This window comes from Somniosus microcephalus, chromosome 3 (genome assembly GCF_052327205.1).
Source record: "Somniosus microcephalus isolate GS21.2 chromosome 3, FLI_Smic_1.0, whole genome shotgun sequence".
Lineage (NCBI taxonomy): Eukaryota > Metazoa > Chordata > Chondrichthyes > Squaliformes > Somniosidae > Somniosus > Somniosus microcephalus.
The window spans coordinates 311,927,970-311,952,402 of NC_140989.1; the positions used below are offsets into that span (position 1 = coordinate 311,927,970).

Consider the following 24,433-nt stretch of genomic DNA (forward strand, 5'->3'; position numbering starts at 1 on the left):
CCTCCAGACTGCTGCACGGCTGTGCAGCTTAACGGGAACGTTTTTTGCCTCCATCATTAGTATTATTGCCCTTGGGTTTTTATAACAAAAATAGTTATAAAATTAATTTTAAAATATGAAAGTTTTATCCAACTTTTGCAAGTACAGGAAACTTTCTGGTATCCGGCACGGACGGGACCGACGTGTTGCCAGTTCATCCAAAATTCCGGATAACCGAACGCTATAGTAAAAGATACGGAGCTCAGAGCTCCGTATAAAGCAACAAACCCTGTTGCAGCTTCAGAACAACGTCCACAAGTTGCAAGCGTCTCTGTAGCTTAGCAACAGCTGCAGCCACACGCTTGCACAGCAACAAATGGACTAATAAAAGTTACCTGAACCTACTCCTGAATTTTGCCGGTTAACCGACATTTCCGGTTCTTTAGGGGCCGGTTAACCGAAAGTTTCCTGTACTGTAAGTCTATTAATGATCACATTTAAGGAAATCAAGGAAATATTGCATCATATTTTGTTAAATATTTGCCCGGTGTGGGGGATGGGCGAGTGAAATAAATAACACCAGGCTGTGCTCTACCTGTCTATATAATTCAACTTTTGTGTTTTTGCACAAGCAGGGAGGAAACAAATTTAAAAAAAAATACTGTTTGAGGGGGGCATTTTCAGTTTAAAATGTTTTCCGTCTTGATTTTCTGAGCCTTGTGTGTGACCACTGTAGTTAAAAGTTAATTTAGTAGTCAATGGCACACTTTTAATTGCTATTTGAAGGAGTCATTGCCATTTTGAAAAAATAAACTCTTACTTGATTCTGGATTACACTATAGCATCCTCCAACACCTAGTCCTGTTCATGTGTCTTGTGACTGTTTCTGAGATGGCCACTGTGTTTTCATACAAATACAATCAATGATTAAAATAATCTGTGACTTTCAAAATGTACTTTCTAGTCCAAACTTTCATCATCCTCTCTCAAACTCCCACTATAATGTATGTCTGAAGATGATTTGGAAGGAAGATATTTGATGTTTAAAGTTAAGTAATTGTATGTAATCCGCAATGTTGCTTTGTAGTAATCATCCATCGATGATCACTTGATAAATTTCCACTCTTTTCAGGGTGGACATCACCAGTCCACTACATAGAGCACACTGCCCATTGGAGTGTTGCCATACCACATACTGCTGGCAAAGAAATACATCCCAAACTGAAGAAAATGATTCCAATGAATTCCATTGTGTATTTATTATAAAATGTATCCACCATTAATCTCTGTGTGGATTCTCCCATTTGTCTGTTGTAACTTCAGTGAAAAATCCATGGAAACCCTGAAGAAATGGCATAAATGGCATTTATATCATTTTACTGGAGTTTCCGTGAGATCTTATCACCACCTGCCCCGCCTAAAATACTGTGTCACTGTGTGGCCCTTATTTGCCCCTCTCCGAAACCCAAATTGAGTTTCTCACCAAGACATCTACCTTCCTTTCCTTCCTCAGCCTCTACAGTGAACGATTCCTTGTCATCAGTGATTTCAACATCCATCTCGGCTCCCCTTTCCCCCTCTCCTCTTAATACACCTGCCTTCATATCCTCCCTAAACCTCTCCTTCCGTATAAACTCTCCTGCCACATTTATGGCCACCTCTTCGACCTCAAGGTCTTGATCACTGGTGTGTCCATCTCTGACCATTTCCTTGTATCCCTCAACGCCCATATTCCCCCACTGCCCTCCAACCCCACTTCCTCTGCGTCAGTCCATGGAAAGAAAACTCCCCAAGTTGCTTACAACTGCACTTTCAAGCTCCCAACTGCCAGGCCTTTGGCGCTCCATTCGCCACAATACCTCTGCAGCTGTTAAATTGTTCAGCCACTTTCTCATGCCCACTTGATGGATAGAGGATTGGCTAACTAACAGAAAACAGAGAGTCGGGATAAATGGGTCATTTTCAGGTTGGCAAACTGTAACTAGTGGGGTGCCGCAGGGATCAGTGCTGGGGCCTCAACTATTTACAATCTATATTAATGACTTGGATGAAGGGACCGAGTGTAATGTAGCCAAATTTGCTGATGATACAAAGATAGGTGGGAAAGCAAATTGTGTGGAGGACGCAAAGAATCTCCAAAGGGATATAGATAGGCTAAGTGAGTGGGCAAAAATCTGACAGATGGAGTATAATGTGGGAAAATGTGAGGTTATCCACTTTGGTAAGAAAAATAAAAAAGCAAATGATTATTTAAATGGGAAGAGATTACAAAATGCTGAGGTACAGAGGGATCTGGGGATCCTTGTACATGAATCACAAAAAGTTAGCATGCAGGTACAGCAAGTAATTAGGAAGGCAAATGGAATGTTGGCCCTTATTGCAAAGGGAATGGAGTATAAAAGTAGGGAAGTTTTGTTAAACAACTGTACAGGGCGTTGGTAAGATTACACCTGGAGTACTGTGTACAGTTTTGGTCTCCTTATTTAAGGAAGTATATACTTGCATTGGAGGCAGTTCAGAGAAGGTTCACGAGGTTGATTCCAGAGATGAAAGGGTTGTCTTATGAAGAAAGGTTGAGCAGGTTGGGCCTATTCTCATCGGAGTTTAGAAGAATGAGAGGGGATCTTATTGAAACATAAGATTCTGAAGGGGCTCAACAGGGTAGATGCAGAGAGGATGTTTCCCCTCGTGGGGGAATCTAGAACTAGGGGGCATAATTTCAGAATAAGGGGGCACCCTTTTAAATCGGAACTGAAGAGGAATTTCTTCTCTGAGGATCGTGAATCTTTGGAATTCTCTTCCCCAGAGAGCTGTGGAGGCTGGGCCATTGAATATATTTAAGGTGGAGATAGACAGATTTTTGAAAGGTAAGGGAGTGAAGGGTTATGGGGAGCGGGCGGGGAAGTGGAGTTGAGGCCAAGATCAGATCAGCCATGATCTTATTGAATGGCGGAGCAGGCTCGAGGGGCCAAATAACCTACTCCTGCCCCTACATCTTACGTTGATAATATCTGATGCACCGTTGGCTTAACCATCCTTGACCCCTCAGTCCTTGCAAACTACTGTGTCATGTTCAACCTCCCTTTCTATGCCAAAGTCATTGTTGTCACCGCCCAAATCTGTGCCTATCTCTCCTGCAAAACACTTGTTTTTAAATTTCTGAAATCAAGCTTCAACCCTCTCACAGCAGTGAAACAGCTCTAACAAAACTCATGAGCAACATTCTCTGTGACCATGGTGCATTGCACCTCCTTGACCTCTCTGCAGCTTTTGACATGGTTGACCACCCCATCCTCTAATGTTTCTCCACCATTGTTCAGCTCAGGACAAGTTGAGTCTTGCTGAACATAATGACTGATGAACCTGCCTCATACATCAGCAGATTGCCATGTGACATTGGCGTTGTTTGGATCATAGCCAAAGCATCTTTGGCAATGGCTTTTCTTCCTACCTCCATACCGTCAGCTCGAGGATCTATCCTTGGCCCCCTTCTCTTCCTCTTCTACATGCTGCCTCTTGGTGACATCATCCACAGAAATGGGTCAGATTCCACATGTATGCTGATGCCACCAAGTTGTAGCCTGCACCACCTCTCTCGATGTCTCCACTGCCTCTGTGCTGTCAGTCTATTTATCTGACATCCAGTCTTGGATGAACTGCAATTTTCTCCAGCTAAACATTGAGAAGACCGAAGCCATCATCTTCGGCCTGTGCCACAAACTACACTCTCGCTACTGACTCTGTTCCGTTCCCTGGCTACTGTCTCAGGCGGTTTACAACCTCGGCTTCCTATTTAACCCTGAGTTGAGTTCCAAACCCATCACAAAGAATGTCTACTTCCACCTCCATAACATCGCTTGCCTGCACTCCTAGCTCTGCCCATATGCTATTGAAACCCTCATTCTTGCCTTTGTCACCTCTAGACTCAACTATTCTACAGCTGGCCTCTGTAAACTACAGCTCATCTAAACCTGTATGCTATGCATGGCAGGTCCTGGTGTCCCATCAGTGTTCCCCTGACTCTAGCATCTTGTGCATCCCCCTCCCTCTGCCCTCCTTTGGTAGCTGTGTCTTCAGCTGCTTAGGCCCCAAGCTTTTGAAATCTCTCCCTTTCCTCTCTTAAAACCCACCTCTTCAGCCTAGTTTTTGGTCACTCCTCCTAATATCTCCTTTGGCTTTGTGTCCATCCTTTGTGAAGCACTTTGGCTATTTTTCTAAGTTAAAGATGCTGCATGAATGCATGTTATTATTGTTGATCATTTTCCTTTTATTTGGGATACAGCTGGTCTCTCTGGCTTTCTCCATGATGGAATGGCTGAGATCAGAAACCACATGTCACAAATTGTAGGTGTGAAGCTGTTGCTTACCTATTTGCAGCCCAGTGTACTGGAACTTGACTTGAGTTCCAGCAGGCACTGGAATTTTTATATCAGAACAAGTGCTGAGTCTTGCTGCATAATGACCGATGTTCCTGCCTTATACATCAGCAGATTCCCATGTGACTGGACAGTTCAGCAGAGATTTGTGTAATGTAAACCTAACTGTAGATTGAAAAATGAAACTTCATATAGTTTTTTAAATTTTATTTATAAAACTAGCCTTTTGTACAAGTAGGCTTTGATTTGGAGTATTACTGACACTTTTTTTTTACAATTACTGTTTTTGTTCCTCTCTGGGAAGATTGGGAGAATTTGCTCTTTTTTTCAGCCCTGCTGCTCTCCTGGCTGCGTGACACTAACAAGATTGTAAGCTAGTTATATTGATTCATGATTGTAATGCCTCATTCTACAGCACCTTGACATAGTACCTCGAAGCACCATTATACTGCACTAATTTGGCTAAATTATTTTATTAAAACGTTGATACTAAAGAAAGACTGCATGCTCTCTTAAATGAAGTACTCACCTACTTGTTACTGTTCCACACTGTTACAAATGCTATCATTGTTTGAACTAAATATAAGGTCCCTGAATTTGTGGTCGGAGGCGTACCAGAAGAATACGCCTCCGAACCAGAAAAAAAATTCGAACTTACCTGGTGTCTCCGGAGCTTCGGGTCTGGGCCTGGCATAAAGGCCCACGTTTCCCAGGAGCGCATGCGGTTCGCAAGTGTCCCTGGGATCACGTGGGCCTGGTCAACGAATGAAAAAGGGGGTTTCCTATGATGTTTATGGGGATTCCATTTATGTACGAAATCCCCAGAAGCATGTTGGAAATCACCAAATAAATAAGAATTCACACCACTTAAATAAAAATAAATGTTCCCATGTTACAGATCGCAAGTTCTGGTTTTTCGTGCATGCGGAAACCCAGAACTTGCGAGGCCATTCCCGCTGTCGAAAGCACCCAGTTTGTGTGTTTGTGTGTTTGTGTGTTTGTGTGTGTGTGTGTGTGTGTGTGTGTTTTTAAAAAAAACCTCCAGTTACCATTAGTATAACATGTAAAAATCATCTGCCGAATTTAAAATTTAATGCATCTATTAATTCAATTACTGTTTGTAAATGTATTATTAAGGAGATTTAAACAAAATGATTTAACAATATGAAAAGAAAACTCTCATTTGCAAAGCAGTTAATTGGTATGTTCAAAAACAAAGCTACAAGGTTACTTTTTTGGTGCTAGTTCAGTAAGTGAAAGATCTGCTTGTGCTTTGTACTCACAAAAAGGTCCTATTTAGTTGCAGTTTTCAGTCACTGACTTAATGCACAATAGACAACCTTTGGCGTCATCCCCACTAAAAGACCTTGTCTTAGGAAGATGTTAAATTGTAACATCATAGCTATATAGAGCAGACATGTGGTTTAGCAAGAGACGACGACGTATTTAAATAGAGCCTTTAGGCCTAGAAATTCAGTTGTTAGCGCCTTAGGAGGAGGAGGAGAAGTGGGGCGCTAAGCGGTTAGCGCCCAGGCGCGGTGCAATCTGCGCCTCTCGCGAACTTCACTCAAGATTTAGCGGCGGCGCAAAACCGCTGCGCGCGCAGATCCTGACGTCATTTCATGGTGCAATGCCCTTGGTGCGCCCCGAACCGGAACTTCAGTGGTGCCGCCCTTCTGTGCACCTGGCGCCCCCAGCGACTGGTAGAGGGGAACGGTTTCCAGTCGCTGCGGGGCGCGCTATTTAAAGGGGACTCCTCCTGCATTATAAGTGGCAGCCATTTTGTGGCAATCCTTCTGTGTGAGAGACGGATATTTGGAGAGAGACAAAGGGAGAGAGCTTTCTGCTTTGACTCAGCGCTCGCACAGGTACTTCTGGCTTCAGGCCAGAGCTTTGCACTTGGATTTAACTTTCAGTGCCATAGCCTTGAGTCGCCACATATAATGAGGGCTGCAATGGGTGGAAACGTTGGCTTACTGCATTGCATTCAAAGGGCTCAGACGCCGTGAGAGAGTGCCAGCCATGGCCAGACGGAGAAGGGCCAACAGGCGTCTGCACAGGAGGCCTTACCCACCCAGGGTATACCGCCAGCAGTTCTCATATCTGAACATGTCTGAGGAGCAGTGTGTTCGGAGGCTGCAATTCAGAAGGGAGGTGGTCACTGAGATCTGCCACCTGCTTCACAGAGATCTGCAGCCACAGCTGAGGAGCAGGACGTCTGTCGGTGGCAGTGAAGGTGACGGTGGCTCTCAACTTCTATGCCACTGGCTCCTTCCAATCCGCTACTGGGGACATTGCCAACATCTCCCAGTTCGCGGTACATTGCTGCATCCACCAGGTGACCAATGCCCTTTTCAGAAGGAGACTTCAGTACATCTCCTTCCCCATGACCCTGGACAAGCAACAAGAGCGTGCAATGGGATTTGGAGGAATAGCGGGCTTCCCCATGGTCCAGGGCGCCATTGATTGCACGCATGTGGCTTTGCGGGCACCTCTAGAGAATACCGAGGATTACCGCAACCGGAAGGGCTACCATTCACTCAATGTCCAGTTGGTGTGTGACCACAGGCAGCTCATACTAGCTGTCAATGCCCGCTTTCCAGGCAGCAGCCACGATGCCTTCATCCTGCGCCAGACTTCTGTGGCAGACATTTTCGAAGCCCAGGGTCACCCACGAGGATGGCTTCTTGGGGACAAAGGCTATCCTTTGTGCACCTGGCTGATGACCCCGCTCCGTACGCCCAGCACCCCTGCTGAAGAGCGATACAATGACAGCCATCAAGCTACCAGGAACATCATTGAGCACACAATCGGCGTGCTCAAGCAACGGTTCCGCTGCCTGGACCGTTCCGGAGGAGCCTTACAGTACTCGCCTGAGCGAGTCTCCCATTTCGTTGTAGTATGCTGCACAACCTGGCTATCCTCAGGACTCAGCCACTGCCAGCAGACATTGGAGGAGGAGGAGGAGCACCAAGACGGGAGGGAGGCACAAAGTGCAAGGGCCGTCCGTCGGCGGCTTATTGCAACTCGGTTCTAGGCCCCCTCTCAGGGACTGGCTTGTGCCAATGAAAGAACATGAATGGAGCCGCTCCGCAAGCCCTCAGCCGGTCAAGGCAACAAATAGTTCAAAGTGCAAACATGGACAATGTGATTAAAGAAAATTTTTTACTGTGCAAACTCTGTGCCCTTCCCGCATGACAAACTAATTCAGATAAACCCCCCAAAAAACAGTCAGAGACATAACTGGCTCTCACAACCTTCAGAAAATGAAAAAAACAGTTAAACAAAAATGACCATGATCCTCAGCCTTCATATAAAAAAACAAACACAACAGTCTCGGCCTTCATATATTAAAAAAAACATTCTCGGCCTTCATATATAAACACAACATTTGGCCACACCTTCTACTTTTTCCCCTGTGAGGGTGATCCGCCTCGCTTCCGCGAATGGCCCCTTCCCGCCCTGCAGCTCCTCCTCAATGGGACCCCAGTGGCTGCAGCAAGGCTGGGGGAAGGCTGCTGAGGGTCAGATGGTGAGACGCCAGATGCCCTTGGGGGACGGCCTGGACCAGCTCTGGGCCTGGAGGGCCTGACTGCTCCAACTCTGCTTGGGCGGCAGCAGTCTGTCCTACGGGTGGTAGCAGCTGCAGTGGAGGAGTGACAGTGTTGGCTGCAAGAATGCTGCCAACCTGACAGAGCACAGGCACTCCCGGTCGGCTGATACACTGGCACTCGCACGGGCCAGCACTGCAGCATGCGCAGCAATCTCCTGAAGCACATACTGCTGGGCTGCTGCGGCGCGGCGAGGGCCCCGGCGATGCCTGGCCGATCCAGCGAGGGTGGCAGCAGTTAGTGCCCGTGTGGCCCTGATCTGTGTCTGCATCAGACCAGCCAGTGAATGCACGGCACGACTGAGCACTTGGCTGGAAGCCGCCTGTAATGCAGCGAAGTCCTGCTGACTCCTAGCCTGTGCTGCCGCGAAGTCCTGCAGACTCCTTGCCTGTGCTGCACTGAATTCTTGCAGACTCCTGACCTGTGCTGTCCCGAATTCCTGAGCACTCCTTGCCAGTGACTCTATGGAGTCAGGCATCCTTGCCACTGCAGCCATGAGCTCAGTGTGCCTGCGCTCAGCCTGGGTGCCCATTTCACCAAGGAGCCGCACCTCCTCTGCGCTCACCGTAGCAGGACTGGAGGCTGCACTCACCCTCCGGGGAGAAGGTTGCCAAGCTTCCCCACCCCTCCCGCGTTGCTGCAGCCCGCTGGGCCCCGGAGCTTCACTCTCCTCAGACCCTTCCCCCCCCCCCCCCTCCCCTCCAGGGAAGACGTGTCCCCATCATGGCCATGGGCTGCCTCGGCTGAGGGTGGCACTGATGGGCCGGCTTCCTCTTCCTCCTCCTCGAATTCAGAATCACTGACAGTGGCAGCTTGAGGGCCCGCCTCCTCACCTGGCGAATCAGCATCTGAAAGCAGGGAGGCACAAGAGTTGCTTTAGAGTGAGGACAGGGCGGCAGCGAGGGAGGCATGAGTGCTGCTATGCACTGCATTGGTTCGATAGTGGCAAAGGATGCTGGTGTGAGGCACAAGTGGAAAGAGAGAGGTCAAAAAGGTGATGACCTTACCATTGCTGTCCAGAACAGGGTCGGCATCTCCACTGGCGACGGGGCCAATCAGGCGGCCTGCCATAATGCGCTCCACACGCTGCTCCAGGTCGCTGAGCTCTTTCAGGTCAGGATGGCCTCCTCCGGTCCGTCGCTGCTGCCTGCGATTGTGGGCCAGCTTGCCCTGCAAGAGAAAAGACGGCCTCTAAGTACAGTGTCAAGCCCTGATCGTGCCTGCACTGCCTCCCATGGTGGAATAGCCCTGACAGTGTCAAGCCCTCATCTTGCCTGCACTGCCTCCCATGGTGGAATAGCCCTGACAGTGTGTAAAGTGCTGAATGTGCAAGTGGTTTTCATGAGAGTCCCATAGCTCTTGGATGAGGGCTGGGCATTGGGGCTTTCAGGTCCCTTTGGCCAGAAACTGAGGTGCACATGCAGGGTTGAACAGGATAGTGGAAAGGGTACTCACCCTGACAACCCGAGTGAGGTCGTTGAACTTTTTCCTGCATTGAAGTGGAGTCCTGGCAACCATGCTGTTGGTGGTCACCCTGTTTGCCACCTCCCTCCAGGCTTTTCGATATTCGCTGGGAAGCGGCCTCCTCCCACTGTCAGGGAAGAGGACAGGTCGCCTGCGCTCTACTGCGCCAACCAGTAGCCTCGGCACCCTCGCTGAAGCGCTCTGCTCGCTCCCTAGCCTTCTGCATGGTCCTGGGCGTAGAAATGTTGATCCAGCAATGGTCAGGCTTTGCTTCAGGGCTGCAGTGTGCAGGGCGTGGCAGCCAAACAAGTCCACCCTCCCCCTTTAAGAGCTGACCGGCACCAGCGTGTCTGCCTTCAATCAGCAACTCGCCGCACCTGCGCTGCGCCCGCCCTCGGTGTTAGTGCCTCGGCTCGCCGGCTTAGCGCCTTATGATAGTCATGCATCACCTGCTTTAGTGCAGCAGCAACCTCTTGGGGCGATGCAACTCAATTTCGGCGAAGGTGGCGCTAAGTTGCGCCGGGCACTAAATTTAGCGAACGCCCGGCTATAGCGCCCCAAATGTGGCGATACTGAATTTCTAGGCCTTAATGTTTAAAACATCGCAAGGCACTTTGGGGGGGGTGAAGGACAGTAAAAAGGTTCAGGAACAGATTCCGACCCATAAAGGGAGACTTAAGTCGAAAAGATATGTTTTGAGAACGTTTTTAAAGGTGGAGAGAGAAGTGGTGAGGAAGAAGGATTTAAGGAGCGAGTTCCAGGAGTAGAGCTGAGGCGGTTGAGGAGTCTGTCACAAATGATAAGATTAAGGGAGTGCACAAAATTACAAAAAGCCAGAGTTGACGACCAAAAGGTGTACAGATGATACAGGGTTGGAGGTGATTGCAGAGATGGGATGAGGCCGTAGAGTGATTTGACAACTAGGATTTTAAATTCCGTGTATTTGGGGACAGAAAGCCAGTGCTGGTCAGCAGAGCACAGGAATGATGAGTGAGCGGGACTTAGTTTGGGACAGGAAATGACGACTTTAAGTTTTGGACAAGTTGGAGCTTGTGGCGGGTGGATTATAAGAGACCAGCAAGGAGGACATTGTAGAATCTAGAGGTGACGATTAGGGTTTCAGCAGCAATAGGGTGAAGGGAGCAATGTTGTTAATTTTGAAGTAAATGGTCTTGGTGATGTATAGGATGTGAGTTTTGAGGTTCAGCTTTGGTTTTAACAGGATGACAAGGTTTTGCGCACACGGCTCACCCCGGGGACGGGGAGTTGATGGCAAGAAAGCGGAGTACAATGAACACAATGCCTTCAGTCGTCCCGATGTTCAAACAAGATCAATTGTCTTGTAAAGTTGGTCTTATTCTGCAAACAGAAAGATAATGCACATAGCTGTATACATTAGGAAAATAAACCTATGAGGAACTTTTTGTAAAGAGACTTACCCCTTTGTAATTCTCCCATCTTCCAGTGGCTTTGATGTGTGAAGGATGTTGAAATGAGAGAGAAAGAAAGAGATCACTTCTAGTGAGTGGCAGCGATGCATATATGGTCATTTTTAGCTAACTTACCACTCAGCTGTCACTCTTTGCCGATGTGCTGCTTCATTTGTCTCCATCCCTTTTGAGTTGTTGACAGAGCTATTCTTTCTGTGTTGTTCCATGTCCTCACCTCCAAGGAGAGGACATATAACTTGGCCAGAAAAAGCAGCAAAGCTGAGGATTGGGAGCAGTTTAGGATTCAGCAAAGGAGGACGAAGGGATTAATTAAGAGGGGGAAAATAGAATATGAGAGTAAGCTTGCAAGGAACATAAAAACTGACTGTAAAAGCTTCTATAGATATGTGAAGAGAAAAAGATTGGTGAAGTCAAGCTTAGGTCCCTTGCAGTCAGAATCTGGGGAATTTATAATGGGGAACAAAGGATTGGAAGACCAATTAAGTACATACTTTGGTTCTGTCTTCACAAAGGAGGACACAAATAACTTCCGAGAGATGTCGGGAAACATAGGGTCTAATGAGAAGGAGGAACTGAATGAAATCAGTATTTGTAGGGAAATGGTGTTAGGGAAATTGACGGGATTGAAGGCTGATAAATCCCCACGGCCTGATAATCTACATCCCAGGGTACTTAAGGAAGTGGCCCTAGAAATAGTAGATGCATTGCTGGTCATCTTCCAAAGTTCTATAGACTCTGGAACAGATCTCATGGATTGGAGGGTAGCTAATGTAACCCCACTATTTAAAAAAGGTGGTAGAGAGAAAACGGCGAATTATAGACCGGTAAGCGACAGGATCGGACAAAGTCAACATGGATTTACAAAAGGTAAATCATGCTTGACTAATCTACTGGAATTTTTTGAGGATGTGACTGGTAGAATAGATCAGAGAGAACCAGTGGATGTGGTGTATTTGGACTTTCAGAAGGCTTTCGATAAGGTCCCGCATAAGAGATTGGCGTGCAAAGTTAAAGCATATGGGATTGGGGGTAAGTTACTGACTTGGGTAGAGAACTGGTTGGCAGACAGGAAGCAAAGAGTTGGAATAAACGGGTCTTTTTCCGAGTGGCGAGCAGTGACTAGTGGGGTACCGCAGGGATCGGTGCTAGGACCCCAGCTATTCACAATATATATAAATGATCTAGACGAGGGAACTAGATGTAATATCTCCAAGTTTGCAGACGACACAAAGCTGGGTGGGCGTGTGTGCTGTGAGGAGGATGCAGAGAAACTCCAGTATGACTTGGACAAGTTGGGTGATTGGGCAGATGCACTATAACGTGGATAAATGCGAGGTTATCCACTTTGGTGGCAAAAACAGGAAGGCCGATTATTATCTGAACGGCAATAGATTGGGAAAAGGGGAAGTGCAACGAGACCTGGGTGTCCTTGTGCACCAGTCGCTGAAGGTAAGCATGCAGGTGCAGCAGGCGGTTAAGAAGGCAAATGGTATGTTGGCCTTCATAGCGAGAGGATTCGAGTACAGGAGCAAGGATGTCTTGCTGCAGTTGTACAGGGCCTTGGTGAGACCACACCTTGAGTATTGTGTGCAGTTTTGGTCACCTTATCTGAGGAAGGATGTTCTTGCCATGGAGGGAGTTCAGCGAAGATTCACCAGGCTGATACCTGGGATGGCAGGAATGACGTACGAGGAGAGATTGGGTCGATTGGGCTTGTACTCGCTGGAGTTTAGAAGAATGAGAGGGGATCTCATTGAAACTTATAAAATTCTAACAGGACTAGACAGACTAGATGCTGGAAGGATGTTTCCGATGGCGGGAGAGTCCAGAACCAGGGGTCAGAGTCTAAAGATAAGGGGAAAGCCATTTAGAGCTGAGATGAGGAGGAATTTCTTCACCCAGAGAGTGGTGAACTTGTGGAATTCTCTACCACAGAAGGCAGTTGAGGCCAATTCATTAAATATATTCAAGAAGGAGTTGGATATATTTCTTAAGGCTAAAGGAATCAAGGGATATGGGGAGAAAACAGGGACAGGGTACTGAATTTGGATGATCAGCCATGATCTCATTAAATGGCGGAGCAGGCTCAAGGGGCCGAATGGCCTACTCCTGCTCCTATCTTCTATGTTTCTATGTGTTGGGAGGTAAGGAAATCCTATAAGCAGACAGAGTAGTTTCATCATCCATACAGCAAGTGTATTTTTATCCTTCATCAGTTTTCTACATCAGTAATTCTCTGCTCCCCTCCTCTCATTAAAGGAACTTGTAGGCAATGGCCCAACATTTGCTGAGAAAATAACGGTGAGGCTAATATCGTTCGCCATTATTTATGCACAACTGCCACAGCAACTTCAGGTGAGGGCAGATGCACGATTAAACGTGGATATCGAGAAGTTGCTGTCGGCGATACGCCGCTCCGCCATTAGCTTCACGAAAACAGCATCTCATTGTCCGACTCCCCATTCAAGTGCATTGAGTGGCGTGAAGTTCCTGTACCTGCATTGTAGATATGAAGTAAACTTACCACAGAAAGTTAAGTCAAGTCTAAGTAGCCTTTTAACAACATGATAAGTTTTTGTTACTGTCAGTCAACTTCTCTGGCACTGAAAATGTACTATTACAAGTGTGGCGACTCATTCCTTCAGGTTTTAATTGTTGTTGCAGATTTTTTTTTAATGTTAATTACATTTGTTTTTACTTTTTCTTTTTGTCTTTTTTTTCTCTCTCGTTTAATCCAGTCTTTCTTTCCCTCTCTATTTCTCTTTCTGTACCTGATTTGACATTGAATTCACCCTCTCTAACTTACACTTCCATCTCAGTCCTTGCACTGTTCATTTCATAATGCTTCAATCTGATTGGTTAAGGAGATACACAGTTGCTTGGCCTGTTCACTCAGATCCCAGATGTCCTGTAGAGGGCACCGTGCCATTTCCATCTCACACTTCCAGCAACTTGCAGCGTAAAATATCATCGACAATGGGCCAACATTGGGCAAAGGCAAGTCTAACTCAGCAGGCACCATTCATTGCCCTGCCTCAGGAAATTTTGGGCCATTAAGTTCCTGCTGAGGTACTTCCATGGGCAGCAGCTGGTTTTAGGTAACTGGCCCAAGTGATCATTTTAATACGTGAGGTTTGATGTTAAGTGTTGGCATCACAGCTGAGCCCAATCTTGTTCTTTTCCCTAACGCAGGGGCACTGAGACCAATTGTAGAATCCCTACTATTGCCTTGTCTGAGATCAGGTAACTCAACACAGGCTGGGGATCAATCCTGGGACATTCCTCCCCTTTTATAGCTCAGTTAATCACTAGAAAAACCTGCTAAGCAAAGGCTGAAATTTTAATAGAACTATCAGTCCTATAGTTTGCTTTTTTACCCATTGGGGGAAATGCCTAGCTTCAGTTCAGCAACTGCAGTGACATGTGAGAGGTCACATGGCAAATTATGGGTGCAGTTCCGTCCATCACTGGAGCATTGAAGACAGTGGCTTTAAATGAGACTCTAGTTGACATTGTGGCCCTCAAAAATGAAGTTAGCAATGCTAAAGTAAGGCCTTCATTAATCTTTTGAATTGAAGCATCCTGCACCTACCAACCACCCAGTCAGCTAGCTGCATCTGTCCTGTAAAGAGGGGTGCTGTACATGTTTGAAAGAACATGAAGTAAACATCTGTTTGGTTTTTGCAGAAAACTAAAACAGACGAATTATGGACAGGAGGCTTTTTAGAAAGAGGGTATCACAGTGTAACCGCCCGATTTCACAACATCAAAGTGCTTTAAGGAGACTTTTTGATTCTCTTGGTTGGTAACTTGGGCTTAGTGTCGGTGCATGGGATATATAAGGAAGATTCTGTGGCTAAATGTTTTTCAAAAAGTTTTCTGCAGTAAAAACAATTAGTTAATGTTTACTTTTCCTTCCTGCATGAATTCTAAATGCATTTTTTTTGTTACGGCTATTGGTCCTGAAATTCCTAGTTCTGTGAGGGCGCCAGGAATGCGCCAGGTGAAGTTGAATTTGCGATGGGACCTGGTTCTGCTGGGTCTCTGCCCTTTCTCTCCATGACCAAAAATTCTGACTGGGGGTGTGGGGCAGGCATTTCTTGCACCTGCCCCATTCTGTCCTGGCATCAATAAAAGAGGCAGGACTGATCATGACCTACCAGCAATCCTGAAACTTCCACCTTTCCTGCAGCCAATAGAAAATACTGACGATACAAATGTAGAAGTGGGGCTTATTGCTGGTTTCCCAGTGGCAGTCAATCACAGAGAGGTGACGTTGAAAGAGAAGCAACAGCAGAGTGAAGCCCACCTCCTGACAGAGCAGCAACATGCCACTACCATATTCCTGGCCTCCCCATAAGGGTGACGCACCTTTTTATAAATGGCCCCATCCCTGGGATTTGAGTGGATTCAATGCCAGACTAGACTAGCAGCAGGAAGTTCCACCCCATTGCACGTCTGGACTGGAGTGGGGTTCAAAGAATTTCTGGACCATTGAGTTTATTTTGATCACTGTGCAGTTCCTACAATTAAAACACCTAACTGTCAAATTGGTGTATATCTTTCAAGTTAGTAGACTTCACTAAATAGCCTTTCTATTGCATATGTAAATCTGTGAACACCAATATATTTATAAGGAGGCTTAGGATTATGGCCCAAACTTGAATTGCAGTTCTCAGTAAATTTAAAAGCAATATCTAGTGTCAAACAGTAGGGTACAATTCTTGTTATAATTACATCCATTACTAAGAGGCAATATTATAAACTGCTGTTCACAGCCAAATAAATTACTACTTTGTTGAAAATACAACACTTGAGTGAGATGGTGGTATTGTGCATTGAAGCACAAATGGTTAGTGCTATGGAATGGAAGGTTGCAGCTTCAATATCCCACTTTACTCATTTCCTTCTGAGTTGTGCAAAAAGAAAAGGCTGTGGTCCCTCCATCGGCTTGGGCAATCCGGCCAGGATGCTAACTCATACCTCGTAATGACTGGCCAAAGGGGAGATTGACAAGGGCCTGTGAACAGACTGCGCCCCTGACAACAGAAGAATGAGTACAAGCGGACTAAACTAAGAGGGTAACTCACGTACGCTTGTAAAAATGACACTTTTTTAAAAAGCAGAAAATTCGGTGGCTGCTGCCTTCATCATACCCAGCTTGTATATATTTTAGAAAGCTAATTATTTGCATTCCAGAAAAATACTGGGAGAAAGATAATAAAGCAATAAAGTAGGTAGTTATCTCATATTTATCCTGGCTCATTAGCAATGTGTCCAGTAACAATATCTCCATAATGTAAAAATATTGATCCAAGATTTTCAGTGGCAGGGCAACGGAACGGCGCCTGCTGTTAGTTAAGACTTGTCCTTGCTGGGTTAATGGGCCGGATTTGCTGTAAATTTAATGGTGAGGCTAACGGTGCTCACCGTTACTTATGCACAAATCATGGTAATGGTAGAGTGAGGGATATGCCGGGCTACGGGGTTACAGATTGTGGTGGAATACAATCTGCTGCTGCTGATGGCCCACAGTGCCTCATGGATGCCCAGTTTTGAGGTGCTAGATCTGTTCTGAATCTATCCCATTTAGCACGGTGGGAGTGCCACACAACACGCTGGAGGGTGTTCTCTGTGAAGACAGGACTTCATCTCCACAAGGACTGTGCGGTGGTGACTCCCACCAATACTGTCATGGACAGATGCATCTGCGACAGATTGGTGAGGATGAGGTCAGGTATGTTTTTCCCTCGTGTTGGTTCTCTCACCCCCTGCTGCAGGCCCAGACTGGCAGTTATGTCCTTCAGGACTCGGCCAGCTCGGTCAGTAGTGGTGCAACCGAGCCACTCTTGGTGATGGACATTGAAGTCCCCCACCCAGAGTACATTCTGTGCCCTTGCTACTCTCAGTGCTTCTTCCAAGTGGTGTTCAACATGGAGGAGTACTGATTCATCAGCTGAAGGAGGGCAGTAGATGGTAACCAGCAGGAGGTTTCCTTGTCGTGGAAAACCCCGCTTAAAGTCTATGGGTAAGTGCAAGACTAATGTTTGCCAATTACAGCAAAATCTGGCCCATTGTCCACACTATTTTGTGCGACAAGTTGCTGGAAGTGCGAGATGGAAATGGCGTGGTGCCCTCTATAGGACATCTGGGATCTGAGTGAACCGGGAAAGCAACTGTGTATCTCCTTAACCAATCAGACTGAAGCATGCGAAATTAACAGTGCAATAACAGAGGAAGTGTAAATTAGAATAGGTGAATTTAATGACAAATCAGGTACAGAAAGAGAAATAAAGAGAGGGAAAGAAAGATTGGATTAAAAGAGACAAAGAAAAAGCACACACTTTTTTATTTAACTTTTAAAATCTCCAACAGCAATTAAAACCTGAAGGAATGAGACTACATTTGTAATAGTTAATTTTCAGTGCCAGAGAGCTTAACCGGCAGTAATTAACATTTATCACTTTGTTTAAAGGGTACTTAGACTTGAAATGACTTGACTGAACTTCCTGTGACGAGTTTACTTCGTATCTACCGTGCAAGTACAAGAACTTCACATCACTCAACATTTGATTGGTGAGGCAGACAACGAGATGCAGTTCTCGCGAAGCTAACAGCAGAGCGGTGCATCTCTGACAGCAACTTTCCGATTTCCGTGTTTAATCGCACATCTGCCCTGGCCTGAAGTTGCTGTGGCATTTGGGCATAAATAACGGCGAGCGCTATTATTCTCTCCATTATTTTGACAGCAAATTTTGGATCAATGTGGGTTTTATTTTACAGCCTAGGACAACAATTTACAGACCTTGTAAATGGGACTTTAATTATAAACTTAGCTCTAAAGACTTTACTTTAGAATAGCTTTTCAAATCGAATGTGACTAGATACTTGGAGTATTCTGTGTGCAGACAGCGCGGAGCTCTAGATTACGCAGCAGGCTAAATGATACAAATTTGTCATATTCATTGTCATTATCAGAGTTTTGCAATTGAATAAGCAGGAACAAGCAGAATACAAAATACATAACTGAAAAAAGTATAGTTTCCACTACAGGCATCTGGTCTTAGACTCCATGTAAATGACTTCTCACTATTCATGATACCAATACTGGAAGTGGTATTACTGTAGATGACTTCGCAAGCTGAGATTTCAAGCTGAATACAGTGCATGATCGTTGTATTTTTTTGTTTCACAGGCTAAGTATCACATTTGCAACAGCACTCCCATTGTTTTTAATGGAATAGAAAATATTGATGTGAACCTCTCCACTGCTGATTCAACTGAGTAATGAAATTGATAGCTATTTTTAGAACAGATCCTGTTTGTTTTTAACATTGAAATGTTGCATTACATTTTAAAATAAAATAAACAGGATGTGTTGTAAATATTTAAGTACAGTGTATATTATTTGAGACTTTGAGCTTGTCACAAAAGGACATGCTGCACTTTCTTCTGACTCCGTTTCAAACACTATACAGCAGAGTCTTTATTGTTCAAGAGGGCTCTGTAATGCGCTGCTTTGATGATGCTTTTTTTACAGAGCCTGCTCAGTTATGCAAAGCAGAACAGCGTCCATCAACATTGGCTGTGGGATCTGCTGTTAACACAATGGGTAATCATCAGACACCAACTCCCAACAGTACAGGTTAGATATATTTTATTTTTCCATATGTATGCTGAGAAGTCCATATGCAATGGTGTGTGACTATAGAAGTTTAGGTGTTATCTGCTTGACCAGAGCTGCTAACATGTAATTTGATGATGTGTCAGCTGTAATTTTATTTTTGTGTGTTGTGTGATTAAACTTTTTAAAGCGATAAGGGAATAGTAGACTAGCAGTTTATTTCATGAGTGAGAAAATCTTGGTACCCGAGCAGGGTGACCCGCTTTGTGTTGGAGTGGTAGGACGGCGGTTTTGTTTCCAGTTGCACTGTTCTAGAAAGCCTTTCTGCCCCACCCCCACTCCACCCTGGAGAGATAGAGGAGCGAGAGTTGTTCAGCCTTTGTTGTGCTCCTAGAAGCAGCCCTAAGAATTGCATATAGAGAGGTTTGGGAGCAGGTTGTTCATCAGTGCTTTCAGTTTGTTGAGACTTGAATGGCAAAAACAGGAGTACAGTACTTGGAGTTTCATACTTGTATTTTTAAGTCTTTCTGGCCATGAAAGGCAAATTCAGTGATCCATATTTAACCCTTGTGTATTAATTTTATGCTGCACTTAAACCTTTATTGTACAGCTTATTATACAACTTGTTTTGACATGAATCAAGTAAGATGACCTGATTGTTAGTATGATAACCTCATGATTGGAACAGATTTCCACATTTGTAATGACTGCTTTAACCCTGCTGTCTTTAAGCACTTTATGGCCAATGTACCCCCATTTGTGGCTTACTAAACGTGATTGAAATGGTAAAAATGTTTCTTTTGATGTGACTGCCAGTTTTAGCAATCACTTCCAATTATCTTGTCTTTTTGTCTGAAGTTACAGAGCTAAATATTCATATTAGCTTCATTACTCAAATTGTGTTATAGTAGTAATTGTCGTCAAATTGTTCCCATCAGCATCAATGCCAAGGAGACTTCCAAGGTGGCTGGTCACATCAGGGGAAAAGAGTGAGATGCAACTCAAAGTTTGTAAAATGTGAAGTATTAAAGTGTAAAGAGAGAAAAAAAATCCTTTTGTTTGAATTTTGCCCAATCATGGAGCCTGGGAACTAGTATGAATACGTAGGTCCATGAGCTATATTGTGAAATAAGTTAGGCATTCTGTTGTTCCCCATTTGAGTAATAGTTATCCATTTGCATTCAAGACAGCTCCTCTTCTTTGAGGAAGCTGTTATTTCATCGCAAAAACTATTACACTAGTTATTCAACAGGTACCGTTAAGTTGGAAGGGTATAATACAACTTTATAAATTGTTTGGATTGACCTACTTAAGTATTAGGGTTAGGGAAACGACAATTGGCTAGGATCCTTACTCCTGATCCTGTCGAACAACTCTTGCTGGAATTGTGTGGACATTGGGTGAGTACAGTTAAATAGTCTGCTGAGCTTCATTACCTGTACTCGCAGGTGAAGAATGGCCACTTGGGTGAGGTATTGGAAGGTGCCTGGTGCTTGTGGAACTGTATGCTAGTAAGGAAGAAAGAGAGTGGAGAGAATCTGCAGTAAAAACAATAATGAGAATAACTAAAACAATTGTCTGCTTATTTTTGTTTACAAATTTATTAGATTACCACTAGTAAAATTGTCCATCTTCAAAAACACAATTCTTCCTTAATTGGTCAACCTCCAAATGCAAATAGGAATTTTTGTTATCCCACAATGGGGAACAAAATCACCTGGGACTCTGTCCATTCTAAAGAATCCGTGCCCTGGATGAATGAATGATCTTCCCCACTGTACTGTATGCAAAGGTTAACGTGTGCAGTCTTGGCTTGGAGCTCAGAACAGCATATATGTGCTGCTGCTTCTGTTTATCCCTCCAACATGCACCTGATTAAAAATAATTAGATACATGGGGCCACAGGAATAGCATTCACTGCATTCCCGTTGGTAAAAGGACACACATTTCTGGTGAGTTCACCTTGACAGTGCATCAAGATAGCTAAAGCTGGTTTGTGTTACAAAACACAAGAGGAAGTAAAATGTATGTTGCAAAGCAGCTGGATTATTTATAGATTATCTAACAATATGTATAGTTTTATAAAAACATTTTTTTAGCCTAATATATAGTATAATACATTCAACATCATTAAGACTGTTTTAAAAAAAAAAGAAACTTGCATTAGAAAGTAAGCAATATGGTCTTAATGGTAAGGTCTATTTGACTGCATCCCTTGTGTTAGAAAATGCCCAGTAACAGAAGTGCATGTTAACATCCGAAGTACAATTGTGTGTTTTTATTAATTAGGAAGTGGACAGTCAGCACCAAGCAGCAGCATTACTTCGCCCAGCCATGTAAATCTGTCTCCTAATACAGTCCCAGATTTTTCATATTCCAGCAGTGAGGATGAATTCTATGATGCCGATGAGTTCTACCAGAGTAATTCTTCTCCGAAGCGTTGCTTAGAGTGAGTACTTAAAAAAAATAAAAAAATAAAAAAACAATTCTGTGAAACTTATTTTGTTAAATGTTGAAGTGAGCATATGGCGAATGAAGTGTCATTTTCTTTAAATACATTGTTTTGCATTGTAAGCTATACTGAAGGAAATCTATTTCAAAGTTATTCTCAAAGTTATATTGCCTTCCTTGACAAATTTGTTTTCTACCCTGAATATGCTTCATAGAAACATAGAAGATAGGAGCAGGAGTAGGCCATTCGGCCCCTCGAGCCTGCTCTGCCATTCAATGAGATCATGGCTGATCATCCAAATTCAGTACCCTGTCCCTGCCTTCTCTCCATATCCCTAGATTCCTTTAGCCTTAAGAAATATATCCAACTCCTTCTTGAATATATTTAATGAATTGGCCTCTACTGGTTTCTTTGGTAGAGAATTCCACAGGTTCACCACTCTCTGGGTGAAGAAATTCCTCCTCACCCCTGTCCTAAATGGCTTACCCCTTATCCTTAGACTGTGACCCCTGGTTCTGGACTCCCCGACCATCAGGAACATTCTTCCAGCATCTAGTCTGTCCAGTCCTGTTAGAATTTTATAAGTTTCAATGCGAACCCCTCTCATTCTTCTAAACTCCAGCGAGTACAAGCCCAATCGACCCAATCTCTCCTGATACGTCATTCCTGCCATCCCAGGTATCAGCCTGGTGAATCTTCGCTGAACTCCTTCCATGCCAAGAACATCCTTCCTCAGATAAGGCGACCAAAACTGCACACAATACTCAAGATGTGGTCTCCCCAAGGCCCTGTACAACTGCAGCAAGACATCCTTGTTCCTGTACTCAAACCCTCTCGCTACGAAGGCCAACATACCATTTGCCTTCTTAACCACCTGCTGCACCTGCATGCTTACTTTCAGCGACTGGTGCACAAGGACACCCAGGTCTCGTTGCACTTCCCCTTCTCCCAATCTATTGCCATTCAGATAATAATCTGCTTTCCTGTTTTTGACGCCAAAGTGGATAACCTCGCATTTATCCACGTTATATTGCCTCTGCCAGGCTTCTGCCCAATCACCCAACCTGTCCAAATCATACTGGAGTTTCTCGGCATCCTCCTCACAGCACACACGCCCACCCAGCTTTGTGTCATCTGCAAACTTGGAGATATTACATCTAGTTCCCTCGTCCAAATCATTAATATATATTGTGAATAGCTGGGGTCCAAGGACCGATCCCTGCGGTACCCCACTAGTCACTGCTTGCCACTCGGAAAAAGAGCTGTTTATTCCAACTCTTTGCTTTCTGTCTGCCAACCAGTTCTCTATCCAAGTCAATGCCTTGCCCCCAATCCCATGTGCCTTAATTTTACACGCTAATCTCTTATGCGGGACCTTATCGAAAGCCTTTTGAAAGTCCAAATACACCACATCCACTGGTTCTCCTTTATCTATTTTACTAGTTACATCCTCAAAAAATTCCAGTAGATTAGTCCAGCACAATTTACCTTTTGTAAATCCATGTTAACTTTGTCCGATCCAGTCACTTTTTTCCAAGTGCTCTGCTATTCCATCCTTTATAATGGACTCTAGCATTTTCCCCACTACCGATGTCAGGCTTACCAGTCTGTAATTCCCCGTTTTCTCTCTACCACCCTTTTTGAACAGTGGGGTAACATTAGCTACCCGCCAATCCATGGGTACTGTTCCAGAGTTTATCGAATTTTGGAAGATGACCAGCAATGCATCTACTATTTCTAGAGCCACTTCCTTAAGTACCCTAGGATGTAGATTATCAGGCCCTGGGGATTTATCGGCCTTCAATCCCATCAATTTCCCTAACACCATTTCCCTACAAATACTGATTTCTATCAGTTCCTCCCTTTCAGTAGACCCTATGCTCCCCGACATCTTTGGGAGGTTATTTGTGTCCTCCTTTGTGAAGACAGAACCAAAGTATGTTCAGTGTGTTGCTTCACTCACTGAGCTCTGGTCCTAGAGTTATTTTTTGCTGAGGGGGCGAGAGACACTTGTTCCAGCAGGATCAAAAAGTACCTCCTATTTGGGTTAATTGATATGCCTTACTGATCAATACCAACCCATTTCCAAGCTGTTATCCCATACTACCATCCTATCTTATTCACTATCTGAAAAACTAGACTGTTCGAAACTTTCCTCCTCGTCACTTGGCACGACTATTACTCCATGACTGGCCAACAGTAGGCGGCACATGGCGGATGCACCCTTTAAAAATGACTGGAGAGGTTGCAGCGGACAGTCTTTTACCTTCTGTGATCATTTCCCCTTTGACATTCCATACCTTTCCTGTACTTAAAGTGCAAGATGTTTTCTGTATAGTGTTCTGAAATTGTGTGTGAATTTTGACTTTCCTTTCCTATCATATTGCAATATTTTCAAGGCTACTGAATCAGTCCCAAGACTGATCCCATTTGTTTCCATGTTGTTCTTTTGGTGTATCTATCTATTGATGATAATTTGATAGGGGAACAGCTGTTGTATTTTTCTCAAGATTCAAGGGCAGGCTGGAAATGTGAGCATTTAGTGTTTCTTGGTTCCAGCCTGGGCTATTAACTTTTCTTTTGATTTGAATGAATGATTATTACTTAAAACTCATTGCTTTAAAATAATGCCACTACTAGCACTGTTGTCAGCTTGAAATAAAAACAGAAAATGCTGGAAATACTCAGCAGGCCAGGCAGCATCTGTGCAGAGAGAAACCAAATTAAAGTTTCAGGTCAGTGACCTTTCGTCAGAATTGGAAAAAGTTAGAGATGTAACGGGTTTTAAGCAAGTGCAGAGGCAGGGAAAGCGGGGAGGGGAGGAAAGAACGAAGGGGAAGGTCTGTGATAGAGTAGAAACCAGGAGAGATTAAAGGACTAAAGGGATGATGGTGCAAGGCAAAAGGAGGTAGAAATGGGACAAGTAAAGGAATAAAAGATGTGTAAATGGGAATAGCCGAATCATCAACAGCTGACATCCGAAAAAATGGGGGCAGAGGTTGTAATCTGAAATTGTTGAACTCAATGAGTCCGGAATGCTGTGAAGTGCCTAATTGAAAGATGAGGTGCTGTTCCTCGAGCTTGCATTGAACTTCATTGGAACAATGTAGGAGGCTGCAGACAGAGCAATCAGAGCAGGAGTGGAGCGGAGAATTAAAGTGACAGGCGACCGGAAGCTCGGGGCCACGCATGTGGACAACAGAGGAGTTCCGCAAAGTGGTCACCCAATCTGTGTTTGGTCTCCCCAATGTAGAACAGACTGCATCGTGATCAGCGAATACAGTATACCAATTTGAAAGGAGTACAAGTAAATAAATCATTGTTTCACCTGGAAGGGGTATTTGGGGCACTGGACGGTGGGAAGGGAGGAGGTAAAAGGGCAGGTGTGGCATCTCCTGCGCTTGCACGGGCAGGTGCCATGGGAAGGGGGGGGGGGTTGTTGGGGGTGATTGAGGAGTGGATCAGGGTGTTGCAGA

At 44.8% G+C, this 24,433-nt stretch overlaps 1 protein-coding gene across 9 annotated transcripts in view; it reads left to right on the forward strand.

Moving 5' to 3' along the window:
• osbpl9 (oxysterol binding protein-like 9) overlaps nt 1–24,433 on the forward strand; it is a 232,894-nt gene that overhangs the window by 151,248 nt on the left and 57,213 nt on the right. For all 9 annotated transcript variants that reach the window (XM_085982919.1, XM_085982918.1, XM_085982920.1 and 6 more), the window contains 2 exons: nt 18,422–18,526; nt 20,795–20,954. In XM_085982919.1, the coding sequence (XP_085839045.1) occupies nt 18,422–18,526; nt 20,795–20,954 (265 nt within the window). The remainder of the gene's footprint in view (nt 1–18,421; nt 18,527–20,794; nt 20,955–24,433) is intronic.